The 16,352-nt window shown below is 43.1% G+C and overlaps 1 protein-coding gene across 11 annotated transcripts in view; it reads right to left on the bottom strand.

Annotated features, from left to right (window-relative positions):
- OTOF (otoferlin) overlaps positions 1–16,352 on the bottom strand; it is an 875,032-nt gene that overhangs the window by 187,740 nt on the left and 670,940 nt on the right. For all 11 annotated transcript variants that reach the window (XM_069233684.1, XM_069233683.1, XM_069233685.1 and 8 more), the window contains 5 exons: positions 15,490–15,676; positions 12,705–12,928; positions 6,301–6,409; positions 2,118–2,301; positions 934–1,054 (listed from right to left, as the gene is read on the bottom strand). In XM_069233684.1, coding sequence (XP_069089785.1) covers positions 934–1,054; positions 2,118–2,301; positions 6,301–6,409; positions 12,705–12,928; positions 15,490–15,676 — 825 coding nt within the window. The remainder of the gene's footprint in view (positions 1–933; positions 1,055–2,117; positions 2,302–6,300; positions 6,410–12,704; positions 12,929–15,489; positions 15,677–16,352) is intronic.

Below are 16,352 nucleotides of genomic sequence, written 5' to 3' on the forward strand. Positions count from 1 at the left end.
GCAGAGGTCTTTTCATAAAGAGTTTGCATCATGAACCTATTTATTAATCTGCAACTCTAGAAACTGTAAAGCAAGAAAGAGACAATGTTCACTCCATGCTTGCCCCATATACAAGAATAGCATCATCAGCCAGATGGATGCTATGTTCATTACATAGACATGGGTCACAAGTCACCCACATGTCCTCCTGGCCTTCTACTTTCCAGTCACCCATAATCCTCAACTACCTGAGATCTTCACCTGTCAATGCCTTTTCGGAACCAACTAGGTTTCCACATTATCAAAATACCATTCAGGACCAATAATATCCTCATCATTCAATAGCTGACCTCTTAAATACAACATTCATCAAAGTCCCCAAGGATATATTTCATGGGATTCTTTGAACTTGCAAGACACTTGTCCACCAGAATTAATAAGAAAACACTGCTCTAATGTTCCAGCAGTATGAACCACAATCAACTTGTCACCAAACTCTCATCAGAGCTACAATCTGAATGTGATCTTCGCCTCTGTGCAGTTCCTAAATTGTCACCCACTGATGCCAATGGATTTGTCAGACTAATATGCCAATAAACACACATTATTCACACACCAACCACCCACCCTGGAGAATGCAAACCTACCTAGCAACAGAACGCACTTTCAAGGACTTACCTACAAACACACTTATAGAAGACCTCCACAGAAATTGTCACATTTCTCCTGAACTCACTCTATTCCTCTCCCTCCAAGATCTGAAAGCTGTCATTGACATCCATACCCCACCTTCCAGCAAGAAAATAAACGCCACAAAACCAGACTCTAAGAAGATCTCCGGGCATGGGAAGCTATCTATTGCTCTAGCAGAAACCTTATCACTACAGCTAAAACTGCCTACTGCAAGCCAGCTTTTAACACAGATGATTTTGATATTTGGCCTGTGATGCTCACCAGCTTGTCTGCAATCTTATCCATGATGTTGGCATTGTAGAGCCTTCTCCTTTGGTCCTGCCACCAGCTTTTAATGTATATACATGGCTTCTTCTCAAAGTAGGGCAAGTGAAAGTAGTTCCTGAAATGAAGAAGGAAACACTTTAACAAAGGTCTTTAAAGAAGATACCAGAAACAGTGGGCCTGATTTAGAGGTTGGCAGAAGGACTAGTGTTTATTTGGATGTCAGAAGATGTTACCTCCGCCATCCTGAGGGTACTCCACCTGCCAAAATTAGAGGTGACTGTCGGCACCTCGGCCATCTCTGTACATTGAAAGGAACTGGTGTCACTGCAGTTCATTTCAATGTATTAAAAGTTTAGTGTATGGCGCCTTCATTTTTGACGGCCATACCCCAAACATTTGACACTTTTTTGTGGCTCAAAAGCAAACTCCAAAAATGGGACTCTGTTTTTGAAAATCAAAACTGTAATGAATCCCACACACTGGAAGTTTTCTTTAAACACACTATTGCGCTACTTGATAGACCCTCTTAAGACAGCCGGTGGCTACACCAAGAGATGCACCAGTGAAATAGTGACCCTTCCACTGGCAATCTTTGAAAGCCCCACACCACATGGACACCTCCTTTGCTGCCCTCGCCTTGAGGGTTCATGCATTACCAGTGCTATTTATGGGTAGTGTGAAGTTGTGTTATACCGTGCTAAGTAGAGTGGCCATTGATTTAAAATGTTGATACGGTCAATTAATATTGTAGGGTAGCCACACATGTAAATGAAGCAGCATTTAACAGGCCATTGCACTTCATCAGGCTAAGGAGATTTCTGAACAAATTGCATTGTAGAGGACTCTGATGTCCTCCGGATGTGATGCAATCCCACAATTAAAGGTTGTAGACAACCAATGAAACCAAAAAAGGTAGTTTGGGGGTTTTATGTAACAATAGCAAGTAAGCATAGCATTGTACACTTGGGGCCTCTGGAAGCAAGGAAATGCATCTCTCTGATGCTTCACCTCTGGCACTGTAAGAGTATGAGAACTCACTCTCTCATCAGACCCCCATCACTCTTAAAGGTAAATGAGTGACCGTACATGTGACGCTGGTGGCCATCTATTGGGCTCATAGCTCTCTTGTGCATGTAACCAGCAGCTCTTGCATCATCTCACATCTGAAGTGCACTTGCCTGTCTGTGATGAAGGGTTTCATGGGTGGAGTCGAAGAGACTGAGACCATTTCTCCTTCATCATCAGCTTCATCTTCGCTTGAGTTCTGCAGAAGCTCAGACTCTTCCTCGTCACCATCTCCTCCATCCTTCTTCTTTCGAAGGTTTGGCTTAGTCGTGCCATCAATCTGATTCCCATAATTACCTGAAAGGAGTCAGTCAGTATTAGCATCTATGTAAATATCAAAGTTTTCTTGCCTGTTAATAACTGTGTCAATCAAAAGGAAGCCATGTTAGGCTGAAAGTAGAGCACCCTTGATGCAGGAGAACAGCATCATCAGTGTCGGTCTAGAAGGACCAGAAGCAGGCCAGATGCTCAAGATAAGAACTGGTTATGACATGGGGGATGCAAATACGGCCCTTCACCTGCCCCACCATCCGGGGAAATGCACTTACACTTGAGACATCATAGATGCTCTCCTGCAGGAACAAAAGGAGCCAAGCAATTATTGAGAAGTCCCATAAACAGTGTGACCCAACTAGGTGCACTCCTATTTTGTTAGTGAAAGTATAAAATAACAGTGTATTATGAAGGTCCTTAATGTAAAAAATACACCCTAGTCATTCAACTACAGGGTCCAGGATGTGCTCCTAATTTTTCAAGCCAATATTTATGTACTGAAGCAGGGCCGGCTTCAGGGCAGTGCGAGCGGTGCGGCCGCACCGAGTGCTGACCTGGATTGGGGGGGCGCTGACCTCAGGGGGGCGTTATGTTTAGCAATAATTTGGAAACTTGCGATTTAAAAGCACCTAATGAAAGTTCCTTGTGCATTCAGTCTTCAGGAAGAAATTAAAATGTAAAGATACCTCTTGTGATTAATGTTCCTGCTAGAGAGAGAGATGGGAGTTTTGTCTAGGGGCAGCTTTGACTCGCCATAAAGTAGTTTAGAGGGTTAATATGCCTGCTGCAAAGAACAGAACTATATTTTATGTGAATAGCTGAGTGGATTAGTAAAGCCACCCTTTACAACCGCTTTTAAAATAAATGAAATATGTGTGACAGGGGGGCTATGGAGAGACGAGGGGCACATTTGCCGGGTGGTAGTGAGGGAATCCGAGGAGGGGGTCATGGTGTGGTGGGCCACAAAAAAGACTGTGCACAGGACACCACCAGTGCAGTTAACAAATGAGCCGACATGTGTTGACAACCAAGGAGTATCTGCAGAAAAGAGATGCTGAATAAGAAAAAAATACGATTGAGAAATTATTGCTAAAAGAGTCTATTTATAAAACCCAGTAAATAACTCTCTAAAATAAAAACACCATTACCAAATTATAAGTGAGGCAAACTATTTCTGGACCAGAATATTCGTAAAGTGATCCCACCTCATTTCTTTTAGGAATATGATATGCGGACGCCACTAACAGTGAACGGTCACACTTGGATTACACCTGTTTGCAAAGGTCACAGTGATTATCTTAATAATTAGTATCATTTTATGCGTGAATTAACGAACTATTAAAGACTGAATGATGGCTCTACGCATTTCATCCCACTTATGGAAATAAGCATATTACATGGAGACATGGTTGAATATGTCAGCATGCACAGATGAAGAACAGCTGTCCTTTTTCCTTCCCTATACCACGACATCCTGCCACTGGACAGCAATACACGATTCCAGGCAAGACTGACTCCGCCCCTCTAGCTCCAGCAGGCTTGCTATAAGCAGCAGTCATCAATATTTCCAAAATGCACATTAGACTGGAGGCTGGGGACATCCAAAATCCTGCCAGCCCCTGCATGTGGCCCACTTTTAAATCTGGTAAGGGGGTCTGGCAAAGGCAGTAGGTCCGGTTTTAGTAAGTTGGTGTAATGGCTAATTAAAAAAATATATATACTGCAAACACATGCCACAAAAATACAGCGGAGAAATAGAAAATATGCTGTCTCCTAAACATGGATACCTTATACTTGCGATAAAAAAACTTTCAATTTCGGAAGCATTCAAGGACACAGCAGTAACACTAGCTGTGTTTTTTCAGGAAAAAAGCTTGGAGTTGTTCCACGCGTTTATTGTTACTATATAAGGACTAAATCGTTATCAAAGCCCTGTAATCGCAGGCAACCACACTGTGATTTAAACACTGCACACTTTATAACATAAACTTTATAACGGAGGCACAATGTAATAGCTGGTATTTAAAGTTAGTTTTAAAAACTAATACAAAAACACAATTAGAACCAGTTTTGTTGCTAAAAAGAAAGGAACGATATACTTTGTGCAGTCACTCAAAATGAAGGGAGCCAAAGGGCAGAGTGGGCTAACCCATTATTATGGTGTGTGGGTGCATAATAATTCTGTTCATTTGTGCTACAACCAGCGTTAATGTGTAAATATTATACCTCTCCTTTGAAACTCGCGGCTGCTGCAATTAAATGTGCGAGCACCGAATACAGAGGCAGAGTAACCTGAAGACATCTCTGGCGTTTTAAATCAATTTACAGCCACTCCCCACCCCTTCAGCTCACTCTTGCAGCTTTTTGTTTTCTCCCCTTCTGACAATTTTTCGTTTTTCTTTTCCTCCGTCTTTCCCACGTGTGTCTTTTGCTCCTAGTAAATGCCTGGGGCAGAAAAATAGGAGCCGGCCCTCAAAAACAATTGCTAGTGTCCTGCATCGGAAACCACCAGCTCAAATTAAGCACTGGCTGCACTACATAGAGAATTTGTACTATAATACTTGTAGAAGTTGTACTGTACTTCTAGTGCCACTCTACCAACATGTAATGGACAAGCTCTAACAGGCAGTTAGAGCTGTGGCTAAAAGGGTAACATGAACCTCTTTCAAATTTAAAGTAAGTAATAGTTGAGATTAGAACTGACTCAAAGTGAAATATTTTTAAACAAACTACAAGTTGCCTTGGTTTTAGGAATCAAAATCGTGCACTTTTCACTTTCCTTGAGTAAATAAAACGCACCAGATTAATACAAAAAAACATAATTTTTTTAATAGTAATAGAAGCAGCCCATTTTAATTTATTTACTTGGCGACCGCACGCTGAGGACTGCGATTGACACTCTTGGACTCATGCACACATCTTGGCAATACAACAATTAAGCTTGGCTTGATTTGTTTAATTGGATGAAAGGATTTTGGGGCACCTTATCTTCCCGCTGCTCAAGGGAAGGGCTTGGGTCTTGTTCCGGGTGATAGAACTGGCCCTTCCTGTCACTTTTCTGATAATTTCAATTCTCTGCTCAGAACAGGAAATTTCTTGGTCTCCTGGACCTTGCAGGATGCACATAAGCTTGACGTACCTATGCAAGACTGAAAATAATGTTTCCCTGAAGTCTATGTGCATTGCTTACAGGCTGGTCAAACGTTTTTGTGGGGCCTGGATAAAAAATCTACATGGACAGCCCACTTCTTCCGTTTCTGCCAGGTGATTCACGCTATATAATTATGCCCTCATTTATTTTCGGAGATTTGACGTAGAGCTGCGTAGCTAGTAACTTTGCTGTGCTGCCCAATGCAAAAGTGAAGGGGCAAGAATGCACTGTATTTATGCAATATGGTGCATTCCTCTCCTTTACCCCTGCGCTGGCGCCGTTTCATCAGCCTAGCACCAACGCCGGCGCCCTCGCACCAGTGTGCAAGGATGCCGGCGTTGCAAGAAGGTGCCCCTTCCTTCACAAAAACAATCCTGAGAGGCGTTTTGCTCTTTCTATGTGTGCTGCAGAATACAAACACACAAGGTGGAAAAATAAGGAGAAATAAAGTTATTTCTCCTTGTTTTGCCTCACCTCGGGAGGTGTAAGGTTTTGGCGCAGTCTGGGGAAGCATCAAGGAACTCTGCAGCAAGTGCTTTTAAATCACGTTAATGCTAAACACAGCGCCCCCCTGAGTCAGTGCCCCCATATAGGTCAGCGCCCAGTGAAGCCGCACCAGTCGCAGTGCCCTAAAGCCAGCCCTGCCTGCATCATCGGATGTCTGCATTGTGTCGAGACATCTGATCAAATGTCTGTTTTGAATGTAACACGGGCTCGTAGAAGGATGCCATTGATGGACAGGGTGAAAGGAAGACAATGTACCAGGGGAATTACACTATTCAAACAGTACAACTGAATATCCTGGGTGCACCAGTATTGACGCCTCCATCCTTCCACAACAGTGTCACATGCTACTGATGACCAATACAAACCTATTGTGACCTCAAAGCTGATTGGTTTGTCGCTGATTCTTCGGTCAATCATGGTGGCCTCCAAGAAGGCTCCGAAGAGGAAGAACTCTTCCATCTTGCCAGTGCAGTTCTAATGAAATACAGTGACAATTAGAAGTGACCTCAACACAGTTCAAAGAAGAAACACATAGATATTGAGGGCATAAAAAGATATCTAGTCAATTTGGAAAGTCAATTTTCATGTACACTGCACTTTTGTTGATTTATGGTGATATACAGCGTTATATTTCCTCTCAAACTACTATTACACCTGTGTGCTCGACACAAGAATTATTCATTTACAAATTCTCACTTGAGACAACACAAACAGGTATTGCAAAATTCTGCATATTACTTGTTGGGCGGTTCTTAACTTAATAAACAGATCAATGGCGCACAGGTGGTTAATTAGCCAGATATTTTACTTTTACAATGTACAGCATATCATTCAGAGGGGCATATTTACAAGCCTCTACCGCCTCATTGTGCTGCCCTATTGTCATTTTTTTTTACACTAAGGCGGCGTCATGGATGCTTTTTCCCCCGCCAGATTTACAAAGTGGCCCAATGCAAGAATTGGGCCACCTTGTAACCCCTTGTGCCACATTATGCTTGCGCCAGGCATAATGTATTCATGGGGGGTGTTCCCCAGTTAGGAGGCCCAGAAAAATGGCACAGTGAAATTTACGAGACTTCACTGCGCCATTTGTCCCGTCATTTGTAACACCTGTGAGTACTGTCCCAGGAGGCGTGCTTCTATGGCTCTGCAAATCTGGGGAAAGGACAACTACTTCAGCACTTGACTCTCAGTAGTGGTGATGGGGAACAGCCAAAGGCTTCTCATAGAGGTTAGTGTGGGGAAACAGCAGCCTCAGAACTCAACAAAGTACATGACTGTCCAGCCCAGTGAGCCTCTTTAGAAAGGAAAAGTACTTTTTCCTACAATGAGGCACAATATCACATATGAATGTATCAGAGACCCAATGTGTGTGTGTGAGACCAATGTTCATCAGCTTTGCTCCCCCTTTCTCTCTTTTCACTCTAGTGCCTGGTGGTTTAGTAACTGGTGTAGGTGCTGCACTTCCTCTCTGCAACAGCCCAACGGTCAGCCATTTCTCTGGGTGGCGGCGAGCTGCGCAGGTCCCTCTGCTCACATTCTGGCCCACCAGAGTTGAACATGGCAACAGTCGCGCCATGCAGCAGTAATATTTAGATCATGAGAACGCAGACTGCACGGCAGAGTCCTGAAGACAGTGCAGGAGTGATCATCTGCTGAGCTCCTGGCAGTGTCAGTCATAGACGGGCCTCACTACTGCTGCAGGCCCACTTCCTCTCGTCTGGTGAGTCTCAATGGAAGTCGTGCTTAGCCTTCCTGGGGTGAGGTGATGTTGCAGTCCTCTTTCTGTGTGCAGGGCTCTGGTGGCCACTTTACCTCTTCGGGTGGCCAAGTCTGATCTGACATGCATATCTCTAGTACCAGGGAAGCCAATCAGTTCTTCAGCACAGAGTTCATTGAGGGAGCAGCTTTGTTCTTTGAAGCGGCATAGTCCATTGACACACTGAGTCAATGCTTGGCTAGCCACGCAGGCAGGTCCCTCGGATACCCCAGGGTGAGGATTACAGCTTTGCAGGATTCTGTTTGTTGGGCAGCAAGGACCACTCATGCATGGTCAGAGGTGCCAAGGTCACACCAGCCACAGTCGGGACACAGAACCAGTGCCGCGGGAGAGGGTTGCTCCATTCTTCAGTCGGGCAGACTGATCAGGCAAACTTGGACAAGTGTCACGACTGCGATGATGGGGATGATGGTGGAGACCCCTCGGGCATGCTTCAGAAGTAATGCGGTTTCTCTGAGGAAGTTCGGTGAAAAGTTCCCATTCTGCAGTACACTAGTCACACGGATTGTGGATCTGTGTTGGGTAGACCACAGCACCAGGGTCAGCCGCTTCTGTCGTCACCAACATTCAGTTTTCCTGTAGGGTCAACTCATTCCTTCCCCCCTCGCTCAAGCAGAACTCCTGAGATTCTTAGAGCAAGACAGGCAATTCTTCCTCCAGCTCAGACTCCAGGTGATATCACATCACCTCTGCGAAACTGGCTGTCAGGCAGACACTATCTCTGAGAATTCTGTGGTTAGTGAGAACGTGGAACTGGAACAACACGTAGGTCAGCAGCTCACACTTTTATACAGAGATAGCAGAAAAGGGATGTAGATTCTCTGTCTGGACTTTCATAACCCGTTTTGGTTGATGCCACCTTCATATGTCATCTTGACTTAGCTTTTGTCTTCAATGATGCTGTTCACAGCAGGGTCTTCTCTAGGCTGGGACACCCACAACAGAATAATAAAGAGGTGTGAGCAGTCTGCCCTTTACTGTCAACAGCCACTCCTGGCAGTGACCAGCAAGAGAGGCAAAAGGCTGACCTCATTCTAAATGGACCCTTCGCACTCTGGCAACAGGGAGTATAGTCACCTACCGTCCACCAAATGTCAATCTTATTAACACTAATTAGCAGCCCTCTGTATCAGAAAGGACCTAATCTAATCTCTAAACCTCGTTTCTCAGTGCAGTTTCTAGTTTCCCTGCTTCTGGTTTCAGGAATGTGAACAATACATTTTTACTGTCTGGAAAAACAACCTCACCTCCGCCTTGTGCACATGCACAGGCCAGGGACTTCCAAAGGAGAACCCAGAGGCCTGTGTCACTCAGGTTCACTCAGGTACTCATACAGTGTGCAACACACTTCTCACACACAGCACACATTATCTCAGCACTAGAATTCCAGGGCCACTGTTAGCAGTGAAAATGTATACGAGGGGTCCATTCAACTCTACTCTTGCAGTACAGGCAACAAATCCTGGTCAGACGAGGACCACTTGGAATGCTGCCACCACCAGGCAGTAGGCTGGCTGCAAGAACTTTTCAATGCCTTTTCTCCCTTTTCATTGATTCCCACAGTATTAGACCTCTAGCTCAGGTGTCTTCAACCAGTCGATTGGGAGCTGCCAGTAGCTCCTAGATACCTTCAGAGAAGCTCACAGCCTTAAGTTCATTCAAAATAAACACAGGGTCACATTGTCTTTAACCTAAAGGAAGGCTTTGATTATTTTACATTATTATCTTCAGGCTGCAAATAGCAGGGCCTGATGAGGAGCAGAGCTGGAGTCAGATTTATAACACAGAGGTGAAGAACTGAAGCACTAAGGTGTTTGAATAAAAGTCCTTGCCAACTCAGGACTGGAGGGAGAACAACATTGTTTTCTGGAAGCTTTTAAGTCAGAGAAAATGAAAAAGAAAAGTTACCTTATGATTAAGTTAACTTTTCATTTTAATTTTCTCAAATTGTTTTCCAAAGTGTTGCTTTTTCAAACAGCAGGCCTCTTGCTCCCAGTGGCCAGTAGAACACTGTGCCATATTTATAACTGAAAAATACAGTCATTGTTTACATGGGAGAATGCTTAAATGGGAGAAATTTAAAGTGCAGAAAAATGGTCCACATTATGAAACTTTTTGCACTTTAAATTCCTCACATGTTTGTATGTGTGTTATACATATAACAGTTCCACATATACAACAGGTATGTCCTGTGCCACAAGCACATACGATGCATGCTCTCAGTTACCAATACACATATATCCCATTCATACGCACAGATGTTTATACATTCCCAAATACCACACTCTCGCTGCCACACATGGCATCCTTGTCATGGTGCCCCTTGTCAGAGTATTTAGTTCTAACCATAGTATCTGGCTTTATGGTCATTACGGTTAAAGTCAATAAAGCTGGGTGTGGGGGTGTTAGATAATAATGCATGAGTGGCTTGGCCTTCAGTAGCTCATGATGATTTTCACTGATCAGAAGTGGCTCTCACTACAGAAAAGGTTGGAGACCCATGCTCCAGCTCTTCCCTTTTACCATCTTTTAATTCTGCAAGCTTCAGGTTCTATCCTTCAGACAATGTAAATTTGAAAATCTTGACGATGGAGGTTTTGTTTTTAGCAGAAACTTCATCGACTTGCAGAATAGGGGGACTAGGAGCAGGGATGTGTTTCTTTTCTTTCTATTTGGGTGCTAAGGACAGTGGCTTCTACATCTAATGACACCTGTCTGTTTCCCCACGGAACCACATGTGAGCAACATGGATGCCATGCTCCGATGGCCAAGGGGCATCAAGCCAGGAAGGGTGTTAGGGGAGGAGGGAAAGGAATATACCATTAAAATCTTTTTGGGACCTACTTAGACAAATGCAGGTTTACTAAAAGGCTGGCCGATGTTGAATAGTGTATGTTGCATTCATGTGTGATTCAGAGCCATTACCCAAGAGAGCAAGCTGTGTGAAACTATCCTACTATAAGCAGTCAACTATAATAATCAAGAACCAAGAGCTATACGGAGCATGAACTTTGTGAATACCAAAAATCTGTAAAGTTACCATAAAGAGTAAATTTACCTTTGAGAATCAGGGCTGCAGAGTTCATCAACCTAAAGGGCTGTGTAAGCGACTATAAATATATAGGGCCAGATTTACAATGTTTTGGCAGAGGGCAGCACCGCATCTACGAGACACAGCGCATTTCTATTTCTGTCCTTTTCCCCTGCACTGGCACACAAACTGCTGCCATTCACTACTGCAAGCAACCTTGCACCATGGTGCAAAGGTGCCTGCATTGCGGGATGATTGTTTTTGCGCAGGAAGGGACTCCTTCCTGCACACAAACAATCCCAAGAATAGTTTTCCTCTTTCTATGTGTGCTGCAAAATGCAGAACACATTGAAAGAGGAAAATACAGGGAGAAATAAACGTATTTCTCCCCGTTGCGTCACTTCTATGCCACCCCTGGGGCGGCGTAGGATTTGGACACATTCCCAGGTTTACAAAACCTTGTCAATCCTGGAATGCGTCAAAATCCATGGGTGTTGTGTTGGAACACCCATGCAACACCCATGGAAATGCCTCCCCGAATCAAAGTAAGGCCATCGCAACAACTTGCGCTGTGTTGCCTTACTCCATATCTACAAGGCCATGTAAAGAAACGCAAAGTGGCTTTGTGTGGCCTTGTAGATGTGGGTCAGGAGCCTGGGCCGCCAATGCGTCACAAAAAGTGAGGCATCGGAGGCGCAGGCCGCTTGTAAATCTGGGCCATACAATATTTAATGAAAAAGATGCGGTTCGTTATGTTTTTTCTTGTAGATTGTCTCAAATTTAAGGGGAAGTTGAAAGAGAGGGGTTTACATTGTGTCGTAGAAAATAAACCCTCTTTCCTTGCTCAGTCCAGTCTGCAGAGCCCCGCCTCTTCTCATCATCTTGAATTCATTATGACGTTTAGGATTGCTACATTCAGGAGGTATATCTTGAACTGGAAAATGCTTCCTTTTCTGATGGCTTCACGTTACTCCATCACTATCAGCTCATGTCCTACCAGATAGTCACCATCGATAAGCCAAGGTTGGACTTACTCTAGTGAAATGTATAACCTTGTACCACAAATATCTTACCATTGTTTGTACAATGTACCATTGAATGATAATTGCTACATGAAATATTCTCGGGCATGGGACCATTCACTGTTACTGAATTGATTAACACAAACTGGAGGTGTCACCATTGAGGCACATGACTCCTGTATGACTTGAGCAGGCAGACATGGAAGTGGAGTTAAGATGTTCCCTTCTCCATAAGTACCAAGTAAGGTGATGCTGAGGCAGGGAGCGAAAGGGCTAAACGGTATTCTCCCTGAATATCGAAGCTAGACTATTGAAGGATACAAACACATCGAGGACAAAATATCGAATCCAAAATATCGATAAGCCGAACTACATATATACGTACCTTGATGATAGATATCTTCAAAGTATGTAGATGTGAAGTTACATAGAGTAAATCTATACTTCTTCTATGTAATCACTTCCGTTTCAATATTTTGGTCTTTGATATTTTGTTCACAATATTCTTGTATCTCAGTATTCTTAGCCTCACTATTCAGTAGCACAATCGTGATGTAGTGAAAGTGAGTTTGGTGGAGAAGCATCATTTAATTTGGCGCGCATTAGTAAGAACACTATGGCAGGGAGCACGCAGGTTGGGAAGGGATACTGACAATGAGGTGGGCAAATCAAAAAGGACTCAAATGGACGTTCCGATTTCTTCCACAGGTATGGCTTTGGGATTGTATGGCTACATTGGGAAGGGAGGGAGCGGGAGCAATGCTCCATTGGATCTGTCATCTCTGCAGACGCATCAACATATGAGCATCAGATGTGCTCCACCACTTCATGAAGAGGCAAGGATTTACAATATTGAAAGGAAGCACTGTAATATTTTCTCTGTTGTAAAATGTTTTTGGCCTATGGCAACGGTAGGAGCACAGTGGTGATACTCACGTCAGCGATGGGCGGAGTTTGTTCCAGTTGTACTTCTGTTGAGCTGGTGAGATCTGGGGAGCTGATGTCCAAGATCTCTACTGCCAGGCTGAGCAGTAACCGGGCTCGGAATGAGACCCCCTCACCGAGGCCGTCGTTCAGGTCCTGGTGCTCGTCCATCAAGGTGTAGTTACGCGTTGAGCCGTACATGTTCACCCACGCGGGGCCAAGCGTAGGCAAGAAACCTGAGTTAAAAACAAGAATAAGAACCCAACAGTGGTTGTATGATCAACACAGTCATGAGCGAGGAAAGAAATATGGTCAGAAAAAGAGATATTAATTAGTTTATTTATTATTACTACTATTATTATTAGTAGCAGTAGTAGTAATACTACTAGTAGTAGTGGTAGTATTGATATAATTATTACTTGTTTAGTAGTAGTAGCACTACTAGTAGTATTTTTATTAAGAATAAAATAATAACAATAATAATGATAACAATAATACCACTACTAGTACTACTAATACTGATACTAGTAATAACAAGTAATATTATATTTTATTTAAAAGTATTTTATTAAGTATTATCCTCATTTTCTTTTAATAATTATTATTAGTAGTAGTAGTTGTTCCTATTCATATAGTTATGATAGTAGAAGAAGCAGCATTGTTTAAATTATTATTATTTTTCTGATTATTATTAGAAGCATTATTATGATTGTTCGTAATTATCATATTAGTAGTAACATTGTTTACATTTTTGTTATTATTATTGGTATTAGTAATGTTATTATTATTTATAGCACTAATAGTGGTGTTAATATTATGAGTATTATTAATAATATTAGTCGTGGTAGATACAGTACTAAAAGCAGCAGCATTGGATTAATTTGAATGACTATGATTATTAACAGCGATTATTATTTTTATCATTTTAATTATCACCACGATTATTGATACTATTATTTGTGCTTTTATTTTGTGTAGTTTTTTTTTATATATAGCAGTCATCACAAACAGGTAGAGGTTGCATTCAAATTAACGGCTCCAAATAAAATCCACTGCAAAGAATACAGAAGTATCTCTTCCCTGAGGACCTGTAGCTGGCCTGAGTGATGAGTCTTTCTGGGTTGAGGCTGATCTGACTCCAATGCACCCACTACCAGGACTACTGGGAGTAGCTTCAAACGTTGTCAAAGAAGTGATAAACTGCCTATAGATCGAGCTTCCTCCTGCCAGTACTTTAACTCCTGCTCAATTATTCTTCAGTAAATTAAATCTCTCATCTTATTTACAGGCCGCACCGGCGGCAATCATGGATCTGTGATCAGCTAATTTATGTATTGTTTGTAATTCTGTATAGCACCAAATTTTCCCAAAGGCATTAGAGCGCTTTACACGAGAGCCAGATTATGTTAGACATGTTGTGGACATGGGGATGTTGAGGGCCTGTTTATGACCTTGGCAGATGGGATACTCCATCACAAATGTGACAGATATTCCATCCGCCGTATTACAAGTTCCATTATAATCTATGGAACTTCTGAAACGGCAAGCGGGATATCCGCTACGTTTGTGATAGAGTATCCCATCAGCCAAGGTTGTACTCAGACCCTAAGTGATTTGCCCAGAATTACAAGACGTTGAGTCGAGGTCTGGCCTTGAACCTGGATCGACCAGTTTCAAATCAGGACATGAGGCTTAATGGCCAGAGCTGCAGGCTTGAAATTGGGGAACCAGGATTGAGTCCTACCCTCGGCTCGAGGTCTTGTGATTTTGGGCAAATCACTTAGGGCATGATATAGAGTTTGGATGACGGGTTACTCAATCACAAATGTGACGGATATCCTGTCCACCGTATTACAATCTCTATAGGATATAATGGAATCGTAATACAGCAGAAGGGATATCCGTCACATATGTGACGGAGCACCGCCCTCAATTATCCTCTTATCTCACTATAAATATAAGGGTCGGTGCATAAAGAGCAATAACAACCTCGGACCTTCCCACTCATTGACAAAGACTGATCGTAACTTTTTAAACTGTGTGCTGATGCGTACGGATTTTTCAAGCTGCTACTTTTCATGGACTCACTAAAATTCGTAAGTGGAAACACTTTGAGCCCAATTATATACGTGTTCATTTACATTTGTGTTTACATTTGTCTACACCAGCACCTAGATGTAACTCTCCGCTTCTTTGCTATTCATGATCTCCTAGTGGAGACTCACATCTAGGTGCAGAATTACTTTTCTCGACAACAGAATTTACAAGTGTAAAATTACTACCAGTAGCGTTTCACCTCTTGGCGGAAATCTCTGCCACCCAAGTGGAGATCTCCCCATAAGGAAGTATGGGGAAATCTAAGTTTATCATTTTTTATGTATATGTTAATGTACATGTTTAAATGTAAAATAATGCAAAATATTTATTTAATTATTATTATTATTATTATTATTATTATTATCGTTGATATCATTATTGTTATTGTTACTATTGTTATTATTATTAATAAACTAATAACATAAAATATTACACCACATACACTAGTCGACTTACAAGTTTATTAAATAATTAAAGTAATGTAAATATATTACTTTAATTTATAAATAGTAATTCTTAAGCAATAATTTTTTTTAATGTGTCACAAACTCACCCTAACATTTTGATTCAATGATTTGTAAACTTGGTTAAAAGTTATGCATTTAATTGATGTTGTACCAAAGGGCAAGCAAGGGATGGCAGTGCCACCCTGACTACTTGAGATGATGATGATGCAGTGCCCCCTCTGGTTGGCACTCACCTTTGTCCCCCTCGTTGGAGATTTTCCGCAGGTCGATGAAGTGGGTGCCGATGGCCACGTCGTTGACCTTGTCGGAGTCGCGGATCTGGATTTTCATGCGCTTGCAGAGTGGCGGGAACATTTCTGTGAAGATGATCTGCTCGTTCCACATGGGCTCGTAGCTGCTCTTCTGCACGGAGGTTTTCCCCTGTCACAGCAAGAGGGACATGGGTCAGTGCCAGAGACCAGAAGCCCTCACAGGGACGGTTGAGGGGGCTAAATAGGCCGGCTTTGCTCTTTGCGCGATATGTCAGTGAGGAGACGCATACGCTGTCCAGAAAAGTTTACAAATCCGAGAGATTTTCCAGTGATTTTACCGCATATTGCAATTTCACCAACAACCTCATTGAGCCTCCTAGATTTCGCAAACTGGGGGTGCCTTGGGAAGCACCCTAATGGAGCTGGGTGATGGAGCCCGGGGATCAGGGGCATAACAAAGGACCTCGCAGTGCAGGGTCGGCCTTAAACCTTCATGGGCCACCATTTAGCCTAAAGGCTATGGGTGTCTATGCGATACTGCTGAAGCCTGAAGGACTCATCGCTCCCACGGGGGTGCAGTGGTGTAACGAAACTTGAGGGGGGTTCCTGCAAAGTACATAGAGGGCTCCCCCGACCCAGTCAGGAGCTCTCAGGCTGGGGCCTGCTGCCCATGCACAGTTTACTGCGCTGAGAGGGCCCCCTGGAGCTTGCCCCGCCCTTCCTCCCGCACACAGCGGGGACTGCGGGGGCTATTTTTACGCCAGTGACGGGGGACCATCCTGTTGTGTTATGTCACTGATTGTGCCATGAAGGTGGGGTGTGTGGTCTCCAAAGCACTAACTCCC

The sequence above is a fragment of the Pleurodeles waltl genome, chromosome 5, assembly GCF_031143425.1.
Source record: "Pleurodeles waltl isolate 20211129_DDA chromosome 5, aPleWal1.hap1.20221129, whole genome shotgun sequence".
Lineage (NCBI taxonomy): Eukaryota > Metazoa > Chordata > Amphibia > Caudata > Salamandridae > Pleurodeles > Pleurodeles waltl.